General features: G+C 62.2%; 2 protein-coding genes across 2 annotated transcripts; one reads left to right on the top strand and one right to left on the bottom strand.

Moving 5' to 3' along the window:
• Positions 1–1,606: 1,606 nt before the first annotated feature.
• On the bottom strand, positions 1,607–2,230 carry LOC308231005 (interferon regulatory factor 2-binding protein 1-like; the record flags this gene model as incomplete). The annotated part of the gene is made up of 1 exon (XM_080636084.1): positions 1,607–2,230. One exon carries the CDS (start codon positions 2,228–2,230, stop codon positions 1,607–1,609), a length of 624 nt encoding a protein of 207 aa, XP_080492210.1.
• A 2,330-nt stretch (positions 2,231–4,560) lies between these two features.
• CCDC61 (coiled-coil domain containing 61) lies at positions 4,561–20,808 on the top strand (the record flags this gene model as incomplete). The annotated part of the gene is made up of 14 exons (XM_080636083.1): positions 4,561–4,656; positions 6,021–6,180; positions 6,271–6,353; positions 6,753–6,919; positions 8,911–9,063; positions 11,762–11,825; positions 14,331–14,413; positions 14,492–14,550; positions 16,123–16,195; positions 16,270–16,331; positions 17,092–17,164; positions 17,240–17,297; positions 18,474–18,525; positions 20,690–20,808. The coding sequence occupies 14 exons, from the start codon at positions 4,561–4,563 to the stop codon at positions 20,806–20,808; spliced, it is 1,302 nt and encodes a 433-aa protein (XP_080492209.1).
• Between the last annotated feature and the right edge of the window lie 944 nt (positions 20,809–21,752).

Genomic DNA, 21,752 nt, shown 5'->3' with positions numbered 1-21,752 from the left:
GACACACCCCATAGAGCCCAGACCCCCCCATAGCGATACCCCATAGACACACCCCATAGAGCCCAGAGACCCCCCATAGCGATACCCTATAGACACACCCCATAGAGCCCAGAGAGACCCCATAGCGATACCCTATAGACACACCCCATAGAGCCCAGAGACCCCCCATAGCGATACCCTATAGACACACCCCATAGAGCCCAGAGACCCCCCATAGCGATACCCTATAGACACACCCCATAGAGCCCAGAGACCCCCCATAGCGATACCCTATAGACACACCCCATAGAGCCCAGAGACCCCCCATAGCGATACCCTATAGACACACCCCATAGAGCCCAGAGACCCCCCATAGCGATACCCCATAGACACACCCCATAGAGCCCAGAGACCCCCCATAGCGATACCCCATAGACACACCCCATAGAGCCCAGAGACCCCCCATAGCGATACCCCATAGACACACCCCATAGAGCCCAGAGACCCCCCATAGCGATACCCTATAGACACACCCCATAGAGCCCAGAGACCCCCCATAGCGATACCCCATAGACACACCCCATAGAGCCCAGAGACCCCCCATAGCGATACCCTATAGACACACCCCATAGAGCCCAGAGACCCCCCATAGCGATACCCTATAGACACACCCCATAGAGCCCAGAGAGACCCCATAGCGATACCCTATAGACACACCCCATAGAGCCCAGAGACCCCCCATAGCGATACCCTATAGACACACCCCATAGAGCCCAGAGAGACCCCATAGCGATACCCTATAGACACACCCCATAGAGCCCAGAGACCCCCCATAGCGATACCCCATAGACACACCCCATAGAGCCCAGAGACCCCCCCCATAGCGATACCCCATAGACACACCCCATAGAGCCCAGAGACCCCCCATAGCGATACCCTATAGACACACCCCATAGAGCCCAGAGACCCCCCCCATAGCGATACCCCATAGACACACCCCATAGAGCCCAGAGACCCCCCATAGCGATACCCCATAGACACACCCCATAGAGCCCAGAGACCCCCCATAGCGATACCCCATAGACACACCCCATAGAGCCCAGACCCCCCCATAGCGATACCCCATAGACACACCCCATAGAGCCCAGAGACCCCCCATAGCGATACCCTATAGACACACCCCATAGAGCCCAGAGACCCCCCATAGCGATACCCCATAGACACACCCCATAGAGCCCAGAGACCCCCCATAGCGATACCCTATAGACACACCCCATAGAGCCCAGAGACCCCCCATAGCGATACCCCATAGACACACCCCATAGAGCCCAGAGACCCCCATAGCGATACCCTATAGACACACCCCATAGAGCCCAGAGACCCCCCATAGCGATACCCTATAGACACACCCCGCAGCCACCCCTCTTCCCCCCCATCCCCTTCAACCCCCCAAGAACCAGCCCAGCCTCATCTCCAAAGCCCCCCAACATCTCTTTATTGCCCCCCCCGAGGACAGGCACTTGGCACCCCCCCCGCAGCAAGGGGGCAGGTTCAGGTCGCACCCCCTCCCCCCCCTTTCCCTCTATGGGGCGGGCAGCGGAAGGTGGGGGGGGGGGGGGGGGGTCACTTATGGGTCCCGCTCCCTCTTAACCCGCACGTCCCCGGCCACGATGGCGGCGATCTCCTCCTGCACGAAGGCCCCCGGGAGGCCGGAGCCGGCGAGCGGGCAGCGCTGCCCGCTGGGGCAGTTCACGTCGGCGCCGGCCCCGCGGGCCCCGATGGCGCGGCGGGCGCAGGGGAGGCAGAAGCGGTGCGCGGGCCCCGCGGGGCACTGCACGAAGCGCGCGTCCTCCAGGCGGCGGCGGCAGCGCCCCGGCCCCGGCCCCGGCCCCGGCGGCTGTCGGAGGGAGCGGGCGGGCTCCGGGAGCAGCTCCGCCAAGCGCCGCCACTCGCCGCTGCCCCGCTCGGCCTCGGCGCAGGGCTCAGGCGAGAGCCGGGCAGCGCCGTCGGAGCCGCCGGGCAAAGCGCGCTCCTTGCGGCAGCGCCCCGGGAGGAGCGGCCCCGGCGCCGGCCCCGCCGCCGCTTTCCGCTCGTAGCGGAGGCTCCGGGCGGCCGCCAGCAGCGGCTCGATGCGGGCGCTGCCCTCGAAGTTGACGCAGCCGCGGCACACGGCCTCGCTGAAGTCCCACACCACGGCCCACGGCGCCTTGGGCAGCTCGCACAGGTGACACCACTGCCGCCGCCGCGCCATGGTCAGGGCGGCTCCGCTCCCCGGTTGTGGTCCCGTCCCGTCCCCCCCCGTCCCCCCCCCGCCGCTCCCGGCCCCGTTCACATACCGCGCGTTAAAGGGGCCGCGGGAGCGCGGGGAAACGGGAAGGGCTGGCGGGAAGCAGTGCGGCTGCGCGGGAAAACGGAGGGGGGCGTGGCTACGGGGAGGGAGGGGCGGGAAGCGCGGGAGCACAGGATCGCGGGAGCACACAGGGTCACAGGATCACACAGGGTCACACAGGATCACAGGGTCACACAGGGTCACACAGGATCTCACAGGATCACACAGGATCACACAGGATCACACAGGATCACACAGGGTCACACAGGGTCACACAGGGTCACACAGGATCACACAGGATCTCACAGGATCTCACAGGATCACACAGGATCACACAGGATCACACAGGGTCACACAGGATCACAGGGTCACACAGGGTCACACAGGGTCACACAGGATCACACAGGATCTCACAGGATCTCACAGGATCACACAGGATCACACAGGATCACACAGGGTCACACAGGATCACACAGGATCTCACAGGATCACACAGGATCACACAGGATCACACAGGATCACACAGGGTCACACAGGATCACAGGGTCACACAGGGTCACACAGGATCTCACAGGATCTCACAGGATCACACAGGATCACACAGGATCACACAGGGTCACACAGGGTCACACAGGATCACACAGGGTCACACAGGATCACACAGGATCACACAGGATCACACAGGGTCACACAGGATCACACAGGGTCACACAGGATCACACAGGATCACACAGGGTCACACAGGGTCACACAGGATCACACAGTGTCACACAGGATCTCACAGTGTCACACAGGATCACACAGGGTCACACAGGATCACACAGGGTCACACAGGATCACACAGTGTCACACAGGATCTCACAGGATCTCACAGGATCACACAGGATCTCACAGGATCCCACAGGATCACACAGGATCTCACAGGATCTCACAGGATCTCACAGGATCCCACAGGATCCCACAGGATCCCACAGGATCTCACAGGATCTCACAGGATCCCACAGGATCCCCGTATGCTACAGATCGGAAGGGACCTCCAGAGATCTCCCAGCGCAATCCCCCCGCCGGAGCAGGAGCCCCGGGATGCGCTTACCCAGGATCGGCTCCAGAGGAGGCTCCGCGCCCCCCGGGCAGCCTCTGCCAGCGCTCCCTTCACCCTCCCGGGGAAGAAGCGCCTGGAGCCTCCCGTGCTCCACTTTGTGCCCATTCCCCCTCGTCCTAGCGCCGGGTGCCACTGGGAAGAGCGTGGCTCCATCCTGGGGACCCTGCCCTTTATGTGTCCATGCACACCGCTGAGGTCACCCCGCAGCCCGCTCCAACCTACAGAGCCCCAGCTCCCGCAGCCTTTCCCACTCCAGCGTCTCAGCCGCCCTGCGCTGGACTCTCCCCGGCACGTCCCTGCCCTCCTAGAACCGGACACGGGATGCCCCGTGCGGCCTCACCAGGGCAGAGCCGAGGGGCAGGAGGACCCCTCTCGCCCTACTGAGCACCCCCCTGCTAACACACCCCAGGACGCCATTGCCCTTCCTGGCCACAAGGGCGCAGCGCTGGCTCATGCTCATCCTGCCCACCAGGACCCCCAGGTCCCCTTCGCTGCTCTCCCACAGGTCATTCCCCAACGCGGACCGGCCCCTGGGGCTGTTCCGACCCCGATCTTACACCCTACACTTCCCCTTGGTATCTTCCATCCCGTTTTCCACAGCCCAGCTCTCCTGCTCGATGGCAGCACAGCCTCCTGCCGTGTCACCCACTGCTCAGTGTCCCCACCCCGCCGATAGAACACCCTAAACCGTGGATGCCCCCCCCGTTTATCCCTGCTCCATGGATGGATCCATCCCCACCTCTCCAGGGTCAATGGAGCACTCAATGGGCTGCCAGGGAGCCAATTGCCCCCCTCCATTGAACGTGCCCCGATCCCGTCCCGGGGGTCCCCGCTGTCCCCCTGCGTTCCCGCGCTCCTCGGGGATGAATGGAGCCGCCGTGGGAACCAATGGGAGGGGGCGTGGCCACGCTGTGGGCAACGGGAGGGGGCGTGGTCACCAACGGGGAAGGGGCGTGGCCACTCGACGCCTGCGTGAACACGCGGCAGAGTGGGCGGCAGGGCCCGGGAGGCGGGGCTAAGGACTGGCAACCAATGGGAAGGCGGAGACGGGAGGCGGGCTCAGCCCGACACCCAATGGGATTGAGGGAAGCGCCTAACGGCCGCCGGGAAGCGGAGCGCCGCACGAGGTGACGGGCAGCGGCGACAGCCAATGAGGCGGCGGGGCGGGGCGCGGCTGGCCAATGGGAAGGGGCTTTATGGCGGAAGGGAGGGCCCTCGGCGGCGGTGGCGGAGCGTGGCGGGTTCGGTGAGTGCCGGCGGGCGGGGTCTCCCCATGGAGCCCCCCCCATTGATCCCTCAGCCCCATTGAGCGCCCACAGACCCGGGCCCCTGCACCCATGGGTGCCCCCCATAGACCCGGGTCCCATCCCCATGGGTGCCCCCCATAGACCCGGGTCCCATCCCCATGGGTGCCCCCCATAGACCCCGGTCCCTGCACCCGTGGGTGCCCCCCATAGACCCGGGTCCCATCCCCATGGGTGCCCCCCATAGACCCCGGTCCCTGCACCCGTGGGTGCCCCCCATAGACCCGGGTCCCATCCCCATGGGTGCCCCCCATAGACCCCGGTCCCTGCACCCGTGGGTGCCCCCCATAGACCCGGGTCCCTGCACCCATGGGTGCCCCCCATAGACCTGGGTCCCATCCCCATGGGTGCTCCCCATAGACCCGGGTCCCTGCACCCGTGGGTGCCCCCCATAGACCCGGGTCCCTTTGGGTGCCCCCCATAGACCCGGGTCCCTTTGGGTGCCCCCAATAGACCCGGGTCCCATCCCCATGGGTGCCCCCCCATAGACCCGGGTCCCTTTGGGTGCCCCCCATAGACCCAGGTCCCATCCCCATGGGTGCCCCCCATAGACCCCGGTCCCTGCACCCATGGGTGCCCCCCATAGACCCGGGTCCCTGCACCCATGGGTGCCCCCCATAGACCCGGGTCCCTTTGGGTGCCCCCCATAGACCCGGGTCCCATCCCCATGGGTGCCCCCCATAGACCCGGGTCCCTTTGGGTGCCCCCCATAGACCCAGGTCCCATCCCCATGGGTGCCCCCCATAGACCCGGGTCCCTATCTCTATGGGTGCCCCCCCATGGATCCCCCCTTATAGACCCGGGTCCCATCCCCATGGGTGCCCCCATCAATGTGGGTCCCTATGGGTGCCCCTATGGCCGTCTCTCCCCATGGCTTCCCCCCCATGGCTCCCCCCCCATGGCTCCCCCCCATGGCTCCCCCCATGTCTCTCCCCCCCATGGCTCCCCCCATGTCTCTCCCCCCCATGGCTCCCCCCATGGCTCCCCCCATGGCTCCCCCCCCATGGCTCCCCCCATGGCTCCCCCCATGTCTCTCCCCCCCATGGCTCCCCCCCATGGCTCCCCCCCCATGGCTCCCCCCATGGCTCCCCCCATGGCTCCCCCCATGTCTCTCCCCCCCATGGCTCCCCCCCATGGCTCCCCCCCCATGGCTCCCCCCATGGCTCCCCCCATGGCTCCCCCCCCATGGCTCCCCCCATGGCTCTCCCCCCCATGGCTCCCCCCCATGGCTCCCCCCATGGCTCCCCCCATGTCTCTCCCCCATGGCTCTCTCCCCCATGTCTCTCCCCATGTCTCTCCCCCATAGCTGCCCAGCGCCATGGGGCACGCTCGCTGCCTTCAGGCCGAGCTCCGTTTCCGCCATGGCCCCCACGCCGTTCGCCTGCTCCGGGCCCGCTCCAGCCTGGCCCTCGAGGTCGAAGCCCGAACCACTGCGGACCAATGGAGGGGGGAGTTCGGCGCCGCCGGTCAGAGCCTGCCCCCTCCAAAGAGCGCCTTTTTGGGGTACCCCCCCCCGCCAACCCCCCCATGGACTGACCCAGCCCCCCCCATTGCAGCCATTGAGGAGCTGACCCAGAAAACCGGGAATTTCAAGCAGTTCGGGATCTTCTGCGCCATGCTGGAAGCGGCGCTGCTCCAGGTGGGAACGGGATCACGGAGGGCATCCAATGGCGGGGATCCAATGGCGGGGATCCAATGGCGGGGATCCAATGGTGGGGATCCAATGGTGGGGATCCAATGGCGGGGATCCAATGGCGGGGATCCAATGGCGGGGATCCAATGGCAGGGATCCAATGGCGGGGATCCAATGGCGGAGATCCAATGGCGGGGATCCAATGGCGGGGATCCAATGGCGGGGATCCAATGGTGGGGATCCAATGGCGGGGATCCAATGGTGGGGATCCAATGGCGGGGATCCAATGGCGGGGATCCAATGGTGGGGATCCAATGGCGGAGATCCAATGGTGGGGATCCAATGGCGGGGATCCCCCCCCCCCCCGGCGCTGCCATTGGACCGTGCCAGGGGTGCCCATTGCAGAGCAGTGATTGCGTGCGCCTGGAGCTGCTCACGTATCCGGACCTGGAGCTGCTGCGGAGCCGGAAAGCGGGAATGGGAGCACGGAGCCCGGGGAGAGCCCCGGCTGCAGGGAGCGCGCTGAGCGCCAGGCGGTACCTGATCCTGGTGTACTGCGTGGAGTTCGATAGGTGCGGGACGGGGATGGGGATGGGGTATGGGGTATGGGGTATGGGATATGGGGTATGGGATATGGGATATGGGGTATGGGATATGGGGTATGGGATATGGGGTATGGGGTATGGGATATGGGGTATGGGATATGGGGTATGGGATATGGGGTATGGGATATGGGGTATGGGATATGGGGTATGGGGTATGGGATATGGGGTATGGGATATGGGGTATGGGATATGGGGTATGGGATATGGGGTATGGGATATGGGGTATGGGATATGGGGTATGGGGTATGGGATATGGGGTATGGGATATGGGGTATGGGATATGGGGTATGGGGTATGGGATATGGGGTATGGGATATGGGGTATGGGATATGGGGTATGGGATATGGGGTATGGGATATGGGGTATGGGATATGGGGTATGGGATATGGGGTATGGGATATGGGGTATGGGGTATGGGATATGGGGTATGGGATATGGGGTATGGGGTATGGGATATGGGGTATGGGGTATGGGATATGGGGTATGGGGTATGGGGTATGGGATATGGGGTATGGGATATGGGGTATGGGATATGGGGTATGGGATATGGGGTATGGGATATGGGGTATGGGATATGGGGTATGGGATATGGGGTATGGGATATGGGGTATGGGATATGGGGTATGGGATATGGGATATGGGGTATGGGGTATGGGATATGGGGTATGGGATATGGGGTATGGGATATGGGGTATGGGATATGGGGTATGGGGTATGGGGTATGGGGTATGGGGTATGGGGTATGGGGTATGGGGTATGGGGTATGGGATATGGGATATGGGGTATGGGATATGGGGTATGGGATATGGGGTATGGGATATGGGGTATGGGGTATGGGGTATGGGGTATGGGGTATGGGGTATGGGATATGGGGTATGGGATATGGGGTATGGGGTATGGGGTATGGGATATGGGGTATGGGGTATGGGATATGGGGTATGGGGTATGGGGTATGGGATATGGGGTATGGGATATGGGGTATGGGGTATGGGATATGGGGTATGGGATATGGGGTATGGGGTATGGGGTATGGGGTATGGGATATGGGGTATGGGATATGGGGTATGGGATATGGGGTATGGGGTATGGGATATGGGGTATGGGATATGGGGTATGGGGTATGGGGTATGGGGTATGGGATATGGGGTATGGGGTATGGGGTATGGGATATGGGGTATGGGATATGGGGTATGGGGTATGGGATATGGGGTATGGGATATGGGGTATGGGATATGGGGTATGGGGTATGGGATATGGGGTATGGGATATGGGATATGGGGTATGGGGTATGGGATATGGGGTATGGGGTATGGGGTATGGGATATGGGGTATGGGATATGGGGTATGGGGTATGGGATATGGGGTATGGGATATGGGGTATGGGATATGGGGTATGGGGTATGGGATATGGGGTATGGGGTATGGGGTATGGGATATGGGGTATGGGATATGGGGTATGGGATATGGGGTATGGGATATGGGGTATGGGGTATGGGATATGGGGTATGGGATATGGGATATGGGGTATGGGATATGGGGTATGGGGTATGGGATATGGGGTATGGGATATGGGGTATGGGATATGGGGTATGGGGTATGGGATATGGGGTATGGGGTATGGGATATGGGGTATGGGGTATGGGGTATGGGATATGGGGTATGGGATATGGGGTATGGGGTATGGGATATGGGGTATGGGATATGGGGTATGGGATATGGGGTATGGGGTATGGGATATGGGGTATGGGGTATGGGATATGGGGTATGGGGTATGGGGTATGGGATATGGGATATGGGATATGGGGTATGGGGTATGGGATATGGGGTATGGGGTATGGGATATGGGGTATGGGGTATGGGGTATGGGATATGGGATATGGGATATGAGGTATGGGATATGGGATATGGGGTATGGGATATGCAGCAGGACCCCAGGCTCTCCCCGTGTCCCCATCCAGGATCCATTACCCGCTCCCTCTCTCCTATGTGGGGCGCCCGGATCCCGCCACGCTCCAGAGGCAGCTCCAGGAGCTCCGTCAGGAAGTGGAGCAGCTCCGGGCCCGGCACCGCTCGGATCCTCGGGATGCTGAGATCCAACGGCTCCGGGAGCAGTGAGTGATGGCATGGGAAGGGATGTGGGGTATGGGGTATGGGGTATGGGATATGGGATATGGGGTATGGGATATGGGATATGGGGTATGGGATATGGGATATGGGGTATGGGATATGGGGTATGGGATATGGGGTATGGGGTATGGGATATGGGATATGGGCTATGGGATATGGGCTATGGGATATGGGATATGGGATATGGGGTATGGGATATGGGGTATGGGATATGGGATATGGGATATGGGGTATGGGATATGGGGTATGGGATATGGGATATGGGATATGGGGTATGGGATATGGGATATGGGGTATGGGATATGGGATATGGGATATGGGGTATGGGATATGGGGTATGGGATATGGGGTATGGGATATGGGCTATGGGCTATGGGATATGGGATATGGGGTATGGGATATGGGGTATGGGATATGGGGTATGGGATATGGGGTATGGGATATGGGGTATGGGATATGGGATATGGGATATGGGGTATGGGATATGGGGTATGGGATATGGGCTATGGGATATGGGCTATGGGATATGGGATATGGGGTATGGGATATGGGGTATGGGATATGGGGTATGGGGTATGGGATATGGGGTATGGGATATGGGATATGGGGTATGGGATATGGGATATGGGATATGGGATATGGGGTATGGGATATGGGATATGGGGTATGGGATATGGGATATGGGATATGGGATATGGGATATGGGGTATGGGATATGGGGTATGGGATATGGGGTATGGGGTATGGGATATGGGATATGGGATATGGGCTATGGGATATGGGATATGGGATATGGGATATGGGGTATGGGATGTGGGGTATGGGGTATGGGATATGGGATGTGGGGTATGGGGTATGGGATATGGGATATGGGGTATGGGATATGGGGTATGGGATATGGGGTATGGGATATGGGATATGGGGTATGGGGTATGGCATATGGGGTATGAGGTATGGGGTATGGGATATGGGGTATGGGATATGGGATATGGGCTATGGGGTATGGGATGTGGGGTATGGGGTATGGGGTATGGGATGTGGGGTATGGGGTATGGGGTATGGGATATGGGGTATGGGATGTGGGGTATGGGGTATGGGGTATGGGGTATGGGATGGGTATGGGGTATGGGATGTGGGGTATGGGGTATGGGGTATGGGGTATGGGATGTGGGGTATGGGGTATGGGATGTGGGGTATGGGGTATGGGATATGGGGTATGGGGTATGGGATATGGGATATGGGGTATGGGGTATGGGATGTGGGGTATGGGGTATGGGATGTGGGGTATGGGGTATGGGGTATGGGATATGGGATATGGGATATGGGGTATGGGATATGGGGTATGGGATATGGGATGTGGGGTATGGGGTATGGGATGTGGGGTATGGGGTATGGGATGTGGGGTATGGGGTATGGGGTATGGGATATGGGGTATGGGATATGGGGTATGGGATGTGGGGTATGGGGTATGGGATGTGGGGTATGGGGTATGGGATGTGGGGTATGGGGTATGGGGTATGGGATATGGGATATGGGGTATGGGATATGGGCTATGGGATGTGGGGTATGGGGTATGGGGTATGGGATATGGGGTATGGGGTATGGGATATGGGGTATGGGATATGGGGTATGGGATATGGGGTATGGGGTATGGGATGTGGGGTATGGGGTATGGGATGTGGGGTATGGGGTATGGGGTATGGGATATGGGATATGGGGTATGGGATATGGGCTATGGGATGTGGGGTATGGGGTATGGGGTATGGGATATGGGGTATGGGGTATGGGATATGGGGTATGGGGTATGGGGTGTGGGGTATGGGATATGGGGTATGGGATATGGGATATGGGATATGGGATATGGGGTATGGGATATGGGGTATGGGGTATGGGTATGGTATGGGGTATGGGGTATGGGTATGGGATATGGGGTATGGGATATGGGATATGGGGTATGGGGTATGGGGTATGGGATGTGGGGTATGGGGTATGGGGTATGGGATATGGGGTATGGGGTATGGGGTATGGGATGTGGGGTATGGGGTATGGGATATGGGATATGGGGTATGGGGTATGGGATATGGGGTATGGGGTATGGGGTATGGGATATGGGGTATGGGGTATGGGGTGTGGGGTGTGGGGTATGGGATATGGGGTATGGGATATGGGATATGGGGTATGGGATATGGGGTATGGGATATGGGATATGGGGTATGGGGTATGGGATATGGGGTATGGGATATGGGGTATGGGATATGGGATATGGGGTATGGGGTATGGGATATGGGGTATGGGATATGGGATATGGGATATGGGGTATGGGGTATGGGATATGGGGTATGGGATATGGGGATATGGGATATGGGGTATGGGGTATGGGATATGGGATATGGGATATGGGGTATGGGGTATGGGGATATGGGGTATGGGATATGGGATATGGGATATGGGGTATGGGGTATGGGATATGGGGTATGGGATATGGGGTATGGGGTATGGGGTATGGGGTATGGGATATGGGATATGGGATATGGGGTATGGGGTATGGGATATGGGGTATGGGATATGGGATATGGGATATGGGGTATGGGGGTATGGGATATGGGGTATGGGATGTGGGGTATGGGGTAGGGGGTATGGGGTATCCGGTATCAGGGACCCCGGTGCCCTCCCTTCCCGCAGGCTGCAGGAGCAGCTCCGCTCTCAGGATGAGCTCCGGTGCCAGCTCCGGGAGCTCCAGGCTCAGGTTGGATCCAGGATGGGCTCTGGAGGGGATCCTGGGGCTGGGGGGGAGCTGATGGGAACAGGATCCTCAGCCAATCCCATCCCCATCCCATCCCCATCCCCATCCCCATCCCATCCCCATCCCATCCCATCCCCATCCCCATCCCCATCCCATCCCCATCCCCATCCCATCCCATCCCCATCCCATCCCCATCCCATCCCCATCCCCATCCCATCCCCATCCCATCCCATCCCATCCCCTCCCCCATCCCCATCCCCTCCCATCCCCATCCCCTCCCCATCCCCATCCTCATCCCCATCCCATCCCCATCCCCATCCCATCCCATCCCCATCCCCATCCCCATCCCATCCCCATCCCCATCCCATCCCCATCCCCATCCCATCCCCATCCCCATCCATCCCCATCCCCATCCCCATCCCCATCCCCATCCCCATCCCATCCCCATCCCATCCCATCCCCATCCCCATCCCATCCCCATCCCCATCCCATCCCCAACCCCATCCCATCCCCATCCCCATCCCCATCCCCATCCCCATCCCCATCCCCATCCCCATCCCCATCCCCATCCCCATCCCATCCCCATCCCCATCCCCATCCCATCCCCATCCCCATCCCATCCCATCCCCATCCCATCCCCATCCCCATCCCCATCCCCATCCCCATCCCCATCCCCATCCATCCCCATCCCATCCCCATCCCCATCCCCATCCCCATCCCCATCCCCATCCCATCCCCATCCCCATCCCCATCCCCATCCCATCCCCATCCCCATCCCCATCCCATCCCCATCCCATCCCCATCCCATCCCCATCCCATCCCCATCCCCATCCCATCCCCATCCCATCCCATCCCCATCCCATCCCCATCCCCATCCCCATCCCATCCCCATCCCATCCCCATCCCCATCCCCATCCCCATCCCCATCCCCATCCCCATCCCCATCCCCATCCCCATCCCATCCCCATCCCCATCCCCATCCCCATCCCCATCCCCATCCCCATCCCATCCCCATCCCCATCCCCATCCCATCCCATCCCCATCCATCCCCATCCCCATCCCCATCCCATCCCCATCCCATCCCCATCCCATCCCCATCCCATCCCCATCCCCATCCCATCCCCATCCCATCCCATCCCCATCCCCATCCCCATCCCCATCCCCATCCCCATCCCATCCCCATCCCATCCCCATCCCCATCCCCATCCCCATCCCCATCCCCATCCCATCCCCATCCCCATCCCCATCCCCATCCCCATCCCCATCCCATCCCCATCCCCATCCCCATCCCATCCCCATCCCCATCCCATCCCCATCCCCATCCCCATCCCCATCCCCATCCCCATCCCATCCCCATCCCCATCCCATCCCCATCCCCATCCCATCCCCATCCCCATCCCCATCCCCATCCCCATCCCCATCCCCATCCCCATCCCCATCCCCATCCCCATCCCCATCCCATCCCCATCCCATCCCCATCCCCATCCCCATCCCCATCCCATCCCCATCCCCATCCCCATCCCCATCCCATCCCATCCCATCCCCATCCCCATCCCCTCCCCATCCCCATCCCCATCCCCATCCCCATCCCATCCCCATCCCATCCCCATCCCCATCCCCATCCCCATCCCCATCCCCATCCCCATCCCATCCCCATCCCCATCCCCATCCCATCCCCATCCCCATCCCATCCCCATCCCCATCCCATCCCCATCCCCATCCCCATCCCCTCCCCATCCCCATCCCCATCCCCATCCCCATCCCCTCCCCATCCCCTCCCCATCCCCATCCCCATCCCCATCCCCATCCCATCCCATCCCATCCCCATCCCCATCCCCATCCCCATCCCCATCCCCATCCCATCCCCATCCCCATCCCCATCCCCATCCCCATCCCATCCCCATCCCCATCCCCATCCCCATCCCCATCCCATCCCCATCCCATCCCCATCCCATCCCCATCCCATCCCCATCCCCATCCCATCCCCATCCCCCTCCCCATCCCATCCCCATCCCATCCCCATCCCATCCCCATCCCATCCCCATCCCATCCCATCCCCATCCCCATCCCCATCCCATCCCCATCCCCATCCCCATCCCATCCCATCCCATCCCCATCCCCATCCCCATCCCATCCCCATCCCATCCCATCCCCATCCCCATCCCATCCCATCCCCATCCCATCCCATCCCATCCCCCTCCCCATCCCCATCCCATCCCCATCCCATCCCCATCCCATCCCATCCCCATCCCCATCCCCATCCCATCCCCATCCCCATCCCCATCCCCATCCCATCCCATCCCCATCCCATCCCCATCCCCATCCCATCCCCATCCCATCCCCATCCCATCCCATCCCCATCCCATCCCATCCCCATCCCATCCCCATCCCATCCCCATCCCCATCCCCATCCCATCCCATCCCCATCCCATCCCCATCCCATCCCATCCCCATCCCCATCCCATCCCCATCCCCATCCCCATCCCATCCCCATCCCTCCCATTCCAGCTGGAAGCGGTGAAGGCCTCGGAGCAGAGCCTGAAGCTTCGCCTCCGGAGCCTCCCCCCCGAGCTGGCAGCGAGCAGGAGGGGGTGAGCAGGGCCCCACAGGCAATGGGGGCGCCCCAGCAGTGGGGCTGGGACCCACACGTGCTCTGCTCCCATTGACAGCAACCGGACACCAGGGTCCCGGGAGCGGCGCCCCCCAGCGCGGTCCCCATCCCCTGCAGGTGAATGGGGCACCCCCAGGCAATGGGGCTGGGACCCACACAGGCAATGGGGCTGGGACCCACACATGCAATGGGGCTGGGACCCCCAGGCAATGGGGCTGGGACCCACACAGGCAATGGGGCTGGGACCCACACATGCAATGGGGCTGGGACCCCCAGGCAATGGGGCTGGGACCCACACAGGCAATGGGGCTGGGACCCCCAGGCAATGGGGCTGGGACCCACGCACGCAATGGGGCTGGGACCCACGCACGCAATGGGGCTGGGACCCACACAGGCAATGGTGCTGGGACCCACACAGGCAATGGGGCTGGGACCCCCAAGCAATGGGGCTGGGACCCACACACGCAATGGGGCTGGGACCCACACAGGCAATGGGGCTGGGACCCCCAGGCAATGGGGCTGGGACCCACACACGCAATGGGGCTGGGACCCCCAGGCAATGGGGCTGGGACCCACACAGGCAATGGGGCTGGGACCCCCAGGCAATGGGGCTGGGACCCACGCACGCAATGGGGCTGGGACCCACGCACGCAATGGGGCTGGGACCCACACAGGCAATGGGGCTGGGACCCCCAGGCAATGGGGCTGGGACCCACACACGCAATGGGGCTGGGACCCACACACGCAATGGGGCTGGGACCCCCAAGCAATGGGGCTGGGACCCACACAGGCAATGGGGCTGGGACCCACGCACGCAATGGGGCTGGGACCCCCAGGCAATGGGGCTGGGACCCACACAGGCAATGGGGCTGGGACCCCCAGGCAATGGGGCTGGGACCCACACACGCAATGGGGCTGGGACCCCCAGGCAATGGGGCTGGGACCCACACAGGCAATGGGGCTGGGACCCCCACACGCAATGGGGCTGGGACCCCCACACGCAATGGGGCTGGGACCCACACAGGCAATGGGGCTGGGACCCCCAGGCAATGGGGCTGGGACCCCCAGGCAATGGGGCTGGGACCCACACAGGCAATGGGGCTGGGACCCCCAGGCAATGGGGCTGGGACCCACACACGCAATGGGGCTGGGACCCACACAGGCAATGGGGCTGGGACCCACGCACGCAATGGGGCTGGGACCCCCAGGCAATGGGGCTGGGACCCCCAGGCAATGGGGCTGGGACCCACACACGCAATGGGGCTGGGACCCCCATGCAATGGGGCTGGAACCCACACAGGCAATGGGGCTGGGACCCACACAGGCAATGGGGCTGGGACCCACACACGCAATGGGGCTGGGACCCACACAGGCAATGGGGCTGGGACCCCCGGGCAATGGGGCTGGGACCCACACAGGCAATGGGGCTGGGACCCCCAGGCAATGGGGCTGGGACCCACGCACGCAATGGGGCTGGGACCCCCAGGCAATGGGGCTGGGACCCACACACGCAATGGGGCTGGGACCCCCAGGCAATGGGGCTGGGACCCCCGGGCAATGGGGCTGGGACCCACACACGCAATGGGGCTGGGACCCACACAGGCAATGGGGCTGGGACCCACACAGGCAATGGGGCTGGGACCCCCGGGCAATGGGGCTGGGACCCACATGAACCCCTCCTCCCATCAGCCCCCCCCCGCTTTGACCCCACCGCCTTCGTCCGGGCCCGGCAGCGGCGGCAGCAGCAGCTCCAGCCCCACAAGTAGGTGGTGACATGGGGGGGGGGTCCCAGCCTTATCCCCACCCCCCGTGACCCATTGGTTCCTATGGGTGCAGCCAGCGCCGTGGGGCAGGGGTCAGCAGCAGCCCCGCCCGGAGCAAGGGACGCAGCTCCTCGGGTGAGTTATGGGGCACTATGGGGTGGTTATGGGGTGCAATGGGGCGCAATGGGGTGGTTATGGGGTGCAATGGGGTGGTTATGGGGTGCAATGGGGCGCAATGGGGTGGTTATGGGGTGCAATAGGGTGCAATGGGGTTGTTATGGAGCGCAATCGGGTGGTTATAGGGCGCAATGGAGTGGTTATGGGGTGCAATGGGGCGCAATGGGGTGGTTATGGGGTGCAATGGGGCGCAATGGAGTGGTTATGGAGCGCAATGGGGTGGTTATGGGGTGGTTATGGGGCGCAATGGGGTGGTTATGTGGTGGTTATGGGGCGCAATGGGGTGGTTATGGAGTGCAATGGGGTGGTTGTGGGGTGCAATGGGGTGGTTATGGGGCGCAATGGGGTGGTTATGGGGTGGTTTTGGGGCACAATGGGGTGGTTATGGGGCGCAATGGGGTGGTTATGGGGCGCAATGGGGGTGGTTATGGGGTGGTTATGGGGCGCAATGAGGGTGGTTATGGGATGGTTATGGGGCGCAATGAGGGTGGTTATGGGGCGCAATGGGGTGGTTATGGGGTGGTTATGGGGCGCAATGGGGGTGGTTATGGGGTGGTTATGGGGTGCAATGGGGTGGTTATGGGGTGCAATGGGGTGGTTATGGGGCGCAATGGGATGGTTATGGGGCGCTATGGGGTGCAATGGGGGTGGTTATGGGGTGGTTATGGGGCACTATGGGGTGGTTATGGGGCGGGTTACGACCCCCATCTCCCCATAGCCGAGAGCTGCCGGAGCCGCCGCTCGGTGCTGAGCTCCAGCAGTGGGGCTGAGGAGCCCCCCCAGCGCCAGAGGTAACCCCGCTATGGGTCAGGGGGGAGGAGATGGGGACCCCCCCGCGCAGCCCTAAATGTGCCCCCCATTGACAGGAGAACACCCCAAGGCCGGAGACCTCTGAGCACCTTGAGCTGCAATGGGGCCAGGGCGGTGAGTGGGGCCCATGCCCCCAGCCATGGGGTGCCCCATAGCCCCCCCCCAGCCATGGGGTGCCCCATAGCCCCCCCCCAGCCATGGAGTGCCCCATAGCCCCCCCCAGCCGTGGAGTGCCCCACAGCACCCCCCAGCCATGGAGTGCCCCACAGCACCCCCCAGCCATGGGGTGCCCCATAGCCCCCCCCCAGCCATGGAGTGCCCCACAGCACCCCCAGCCATGGAGTGCCCCACAGCACCCCCCAGCCATGGGGTGCCCCATAGCCCCCCCCCAGCCATGGAGTGCCCCACAGCACCCCCCATCCATGGAGTGCCCCACAGCACCCCCCAGCCGTGGAGTGCCCCACAGCACCCCCCATCCATGGGGTGCCCCACAGCCCCCCCAGCCACGGAGTGCCCCACAGCCCCCCCACATCCATGGGGTGCCCCACAGCACCCCCCATCCATGGGGTGCCCCATAGCCCCCCCCCATCCATGGGGTGCCCCACAGCCCCCCCAGCCATGGGGTGCCCCATAGCCCCCCCCAGCCATGGGGTGCCCCATAGCCCCTCCCCATCCATAGGGTGCCCCATAGCCCCCCCCATCCATAGGGTGCCCCATAGCCCCCCCCCAGCCATGGGGTGCCCCATAGCCCCCCCCAGCCATGGGGTGCCCCATAGCCCCTCCCCATCCATAGGGTGCCCCATAGCCCCCCTCATCCATAGGGTGCCCCACAGCCCCCCCCCATCCATAGGGTGCCCCACAGCCCCCCCCCATCCATAGGGTGCCCCACAGCCCCCCCCCATCCATGGGGTGCCCCATAGCCCCCCCCATCCATGGAGTGCCCCATAGCCCCCCCCCATCCATAGGGTGCCCCATAGCCCCCCCATCCATGGAGTGCCCCATAGCCCCCCCCATCCATAGGGTGCCCCATAGCCCCCCCATCCATAGGGTGCCCCACAGCCCCCCCCATCCATAGGGTGCCCCACAGCCCCCCCCCATCCATGGGGTGCCCCACAGCCCCCCCCATCCATAGGGTGCCCCATAGCCCCCCCATCCATGGAGTGCCCCACAGCCCCCCCCATCCATGGGGTGCCCCATAGCCCCCCCCATACATAGGGTGCCCCACAGCCCCCCCCATCCATAGGGTGCCCCATTGCAGGCTATGGGCTGACAGTGGTGTCCCCCCACCAGGGCCAGCGCGTGACCTCCTGCAAGCCCCCCACAACCAAGCGCCCCAGTAAAGGTGAGCGCCCCCCTTAACCCCCCCATGGGCACTGCTGGGGGGCTGCCCCCCAGGAACACAAAGCGGAGCCCATTGGAACCCATTGGTGCCCATTGATGCCCATTGGTGCCCATTGGAACCCATTGGTGCCCATTGGAACCCATTGGTGCCCATTGATGCCCATTGGTGCCCATTGGAACCCATTGGTGCCCATTGGAACCCATTGGTGCCCATTGATGCCCATTGATGCCCATTGATGCCCATTGGAACCCATTGATGCCCATTGGTGCCCATTGGAGCCCATTGGTGCCCATTGGTGCCCATTGATGCCCATTGATGCCCATTGATGCCCATTGGTGCCCATTGATGCCCATTGGTGCCCATTGGAACCCATTGATGCCCATTGGTGCCCATTGGAGCCCATTGGTGCCCATTGATGCCCATTGGTGCCCATTGGAACCCATTGGTGCCCATTGGAGCCCATTGGTGCCCATTGAACCCATTGGTGCCCATTGATGCCTGTTGGAACCCATTGGTGCCCATTGGAACCCATTGGTGCCCATTGATGCCCATTGGTGCCTGTTGGAACCCATTGGTGCCCATTGATGCCCATTGGAGCCCATTGATGCCCATTGGAGCCCATTGGTGCCCATTGGAACCCATTGGTGCCCATTGATGCCTGTTGGAACCCATTGGTGCCCATTGGAACCCATTGGTGCCCATTGATGCCCATTGGTGCCTGTTGGAACCCATTGGAGCCCATTGATGCCCATTGGAACCCATTGGTGCCCATTGGAACCCATTGGTGCCCATTGATGCCCATTGGAACCCATTGGAGCCCATTGGAACCCATTGGTGCCCATTGATGCCCATTGGTGCCCATTGGAACCCATTGGTGCCCATTGATGCCCATTGGAGCCCATTGGAGCCCATTGATGCCCATTGATGCCCATTGGAACCCATTGATGCCCATTGATGCCCATTGATGCCCATTGGTGCCCATTGATGCCCATTGATGCCCATTGGAACCCATTGATGCCCATTGATGCCCATTGATGCCCATTGGAACCCATTGGAACCCATTGGTGCCCGTTGGTGCCCATTGGAACCCATTGGTGCCCATTGATGCCCATTGGTGCCCATTGATGCCCATTGGAACCCATTGGTGCCCATTGATGCCCATTGGAACCCATTGGTGCCCATTGATGCCCATTGGAACCCATTGGTGCCCATTGGAGCCCATTGGTGCCCATTGGAACCCATTGGTGCCCATTGATGCCCATTGGTGCCCATTGGAACCCATTGGTGCCCATTGATGCCCATTGGTGCCCATTGATGCCCATTGATGCCCATTGGTGCCCATTGGAGCCCATTGATGCCCATTGATGCCCATTGGAACCCATTGGTGCCCATTGATGCCCATTGGTGCCCATTGATGCCCATTGATGCCCATTGGTGCCCATTGATGCCTGTTGGTGCCCATTGATGCCCATTGGTGCCCATTGATGCCCATTGGTGCCCATTGGTGCCCATTGATGCCCATTGATGCCCATTGGTGCCCGTTGATGCCCATTGATGCCCATTGGTGCCCATTGATGCCTGTTGGTGCCCATTGATGCCCATTGATGCCCATTGGTGCCCGTTGATGCCCATTGATGCCCATTGGTGCCCATTGATGCCTGTTGGTGCCCATTGATGCCCATTGGAACCCATTGGTGCCCATTGGTGCCCATTGATGCCCATTGATGCCCATTGGTGCCCATTGGTGCCCATTGGAACCCATTGGTGCCCATTGATGCCCATTGGTGCCCATTGATGCCCATTGATGCCCATTGGTGCCCATTGATGCCTGTTGGTGCCCATTGGAACCCATTGGTGCCCATTGATGCCCATTGGTGCCCATTGATGCCCATTGATGCCCATTGGTGCCCATTGGTGCCCATTGATGCCTGTTGGTGCCCATTGGAACCCATTGGTGCCCATTGATGCCCATTGGTGCCCATTGATGCCCATTGATGCCCATTGGTGCCCATTGGTGCCCATTGATGCCTGTTGGTGCCCATTGATGCCCATTGGTGCCCATTGATGCCCATTGGTGCCCATTGGTGCCCATTGGTGCCCATTGATGCCCATTGGTGCCCATTGATGCCCATTGATGCCCATTGATGCCCGTTGTCCCCCCCAGAGAACCAGCACGAGACTGAACTGGCTGAGATTGACGCGCGGCTGGAGGCGCTGCAGGAGGTCATGGCCAGGATGTTACCCCCCTGCAGCCAATGGGAGCCCCCCGGGACCCACATGTGACCAATGGGACCCCCCCCCAGCCAATGGGAGCCCCCGGGACCCACACGTGATCAATGCCCCCCCCCCCCCCCCCAGCAATGGGACCCCCCTAGGACCCACATGTGACCAATGGGACCCCCCCAACCCCAACCAATGGGAGCCCCCTGGGACCCACATGTGACCAATGGGAGGCCCCTGGGACCCACATATGACCAATGGGACACCCCCCCGCCAGCCAACGGGAGCCCCCCAGGACCCACACGTGACTAATGGGACCCCCCCACAGCCAATGGGAGCCCCCCAGGACCCACATGTGACCAATGGGACCCCCCCCCCAGCCAATTGGAGCCCCCTGGACCCACACGTGATCAATGCCCCCCCCCCCCCCCAGCAATGGGACCCCCCTAGGACCCACATGTGACCAATGGGACCCCTGCATAGCCAATGGGAGCCCCCCGGGACCCACATGTGACCAATGGGACCCCCCCCCAGCCAATGGGAGCCCCCCAGGCCCCACATGTGACCAATGGGACCCCCCAAACCCCAACCAATGGGAGCCCCCCAGGACCCACATGTGACCAATGGGACCCCTGCATAGCCAATGGGAGCCCCCCGGGACCCACATGTGACCAATGGGACCCCCCCCCAGCCAATGGGAGCCCCCCAGGCCCCACATGTGACTCCCCCAGAACCATTGGCCCCCTCCATAGTGCCATGGCCATGGCGCACGCGTGCCCCCAATAAAGCCTTGGTGGCCCCACGCGAGTCCTGTTTCGGGGGGGGGCTCCCTGGGTGTCCCCCCCCAGGCTTTATTGGGTCACACAATGGGGGCCGCTGGGGGCACCAAGGGGGGGTCCATGGGGACAGCAGCGGTGCCGCGGCCTCTGCTTGGTGATGGCACCGCAGGGACGGGGTTGCCAGGACGAGGGTGGGGATGGTCCTGGTGCCACCACGAGGACGTTGGT

The sequence above is a fragment of the Psittacula echo genome (genome assembly GCF_963264785.1).
Source record: "Psittacula echo genome assembly, chromosome: 29".
NCBI lineage: Eukaryota > Metazoa > Chordata > Aves > Psittaciformes > Psittacidae > Psittacula > Psittacula echo.
Note: the sequence above shows the minus strand (reverse complement) of the source record. Positions and strands in the feature narration are given on the sequence as shown.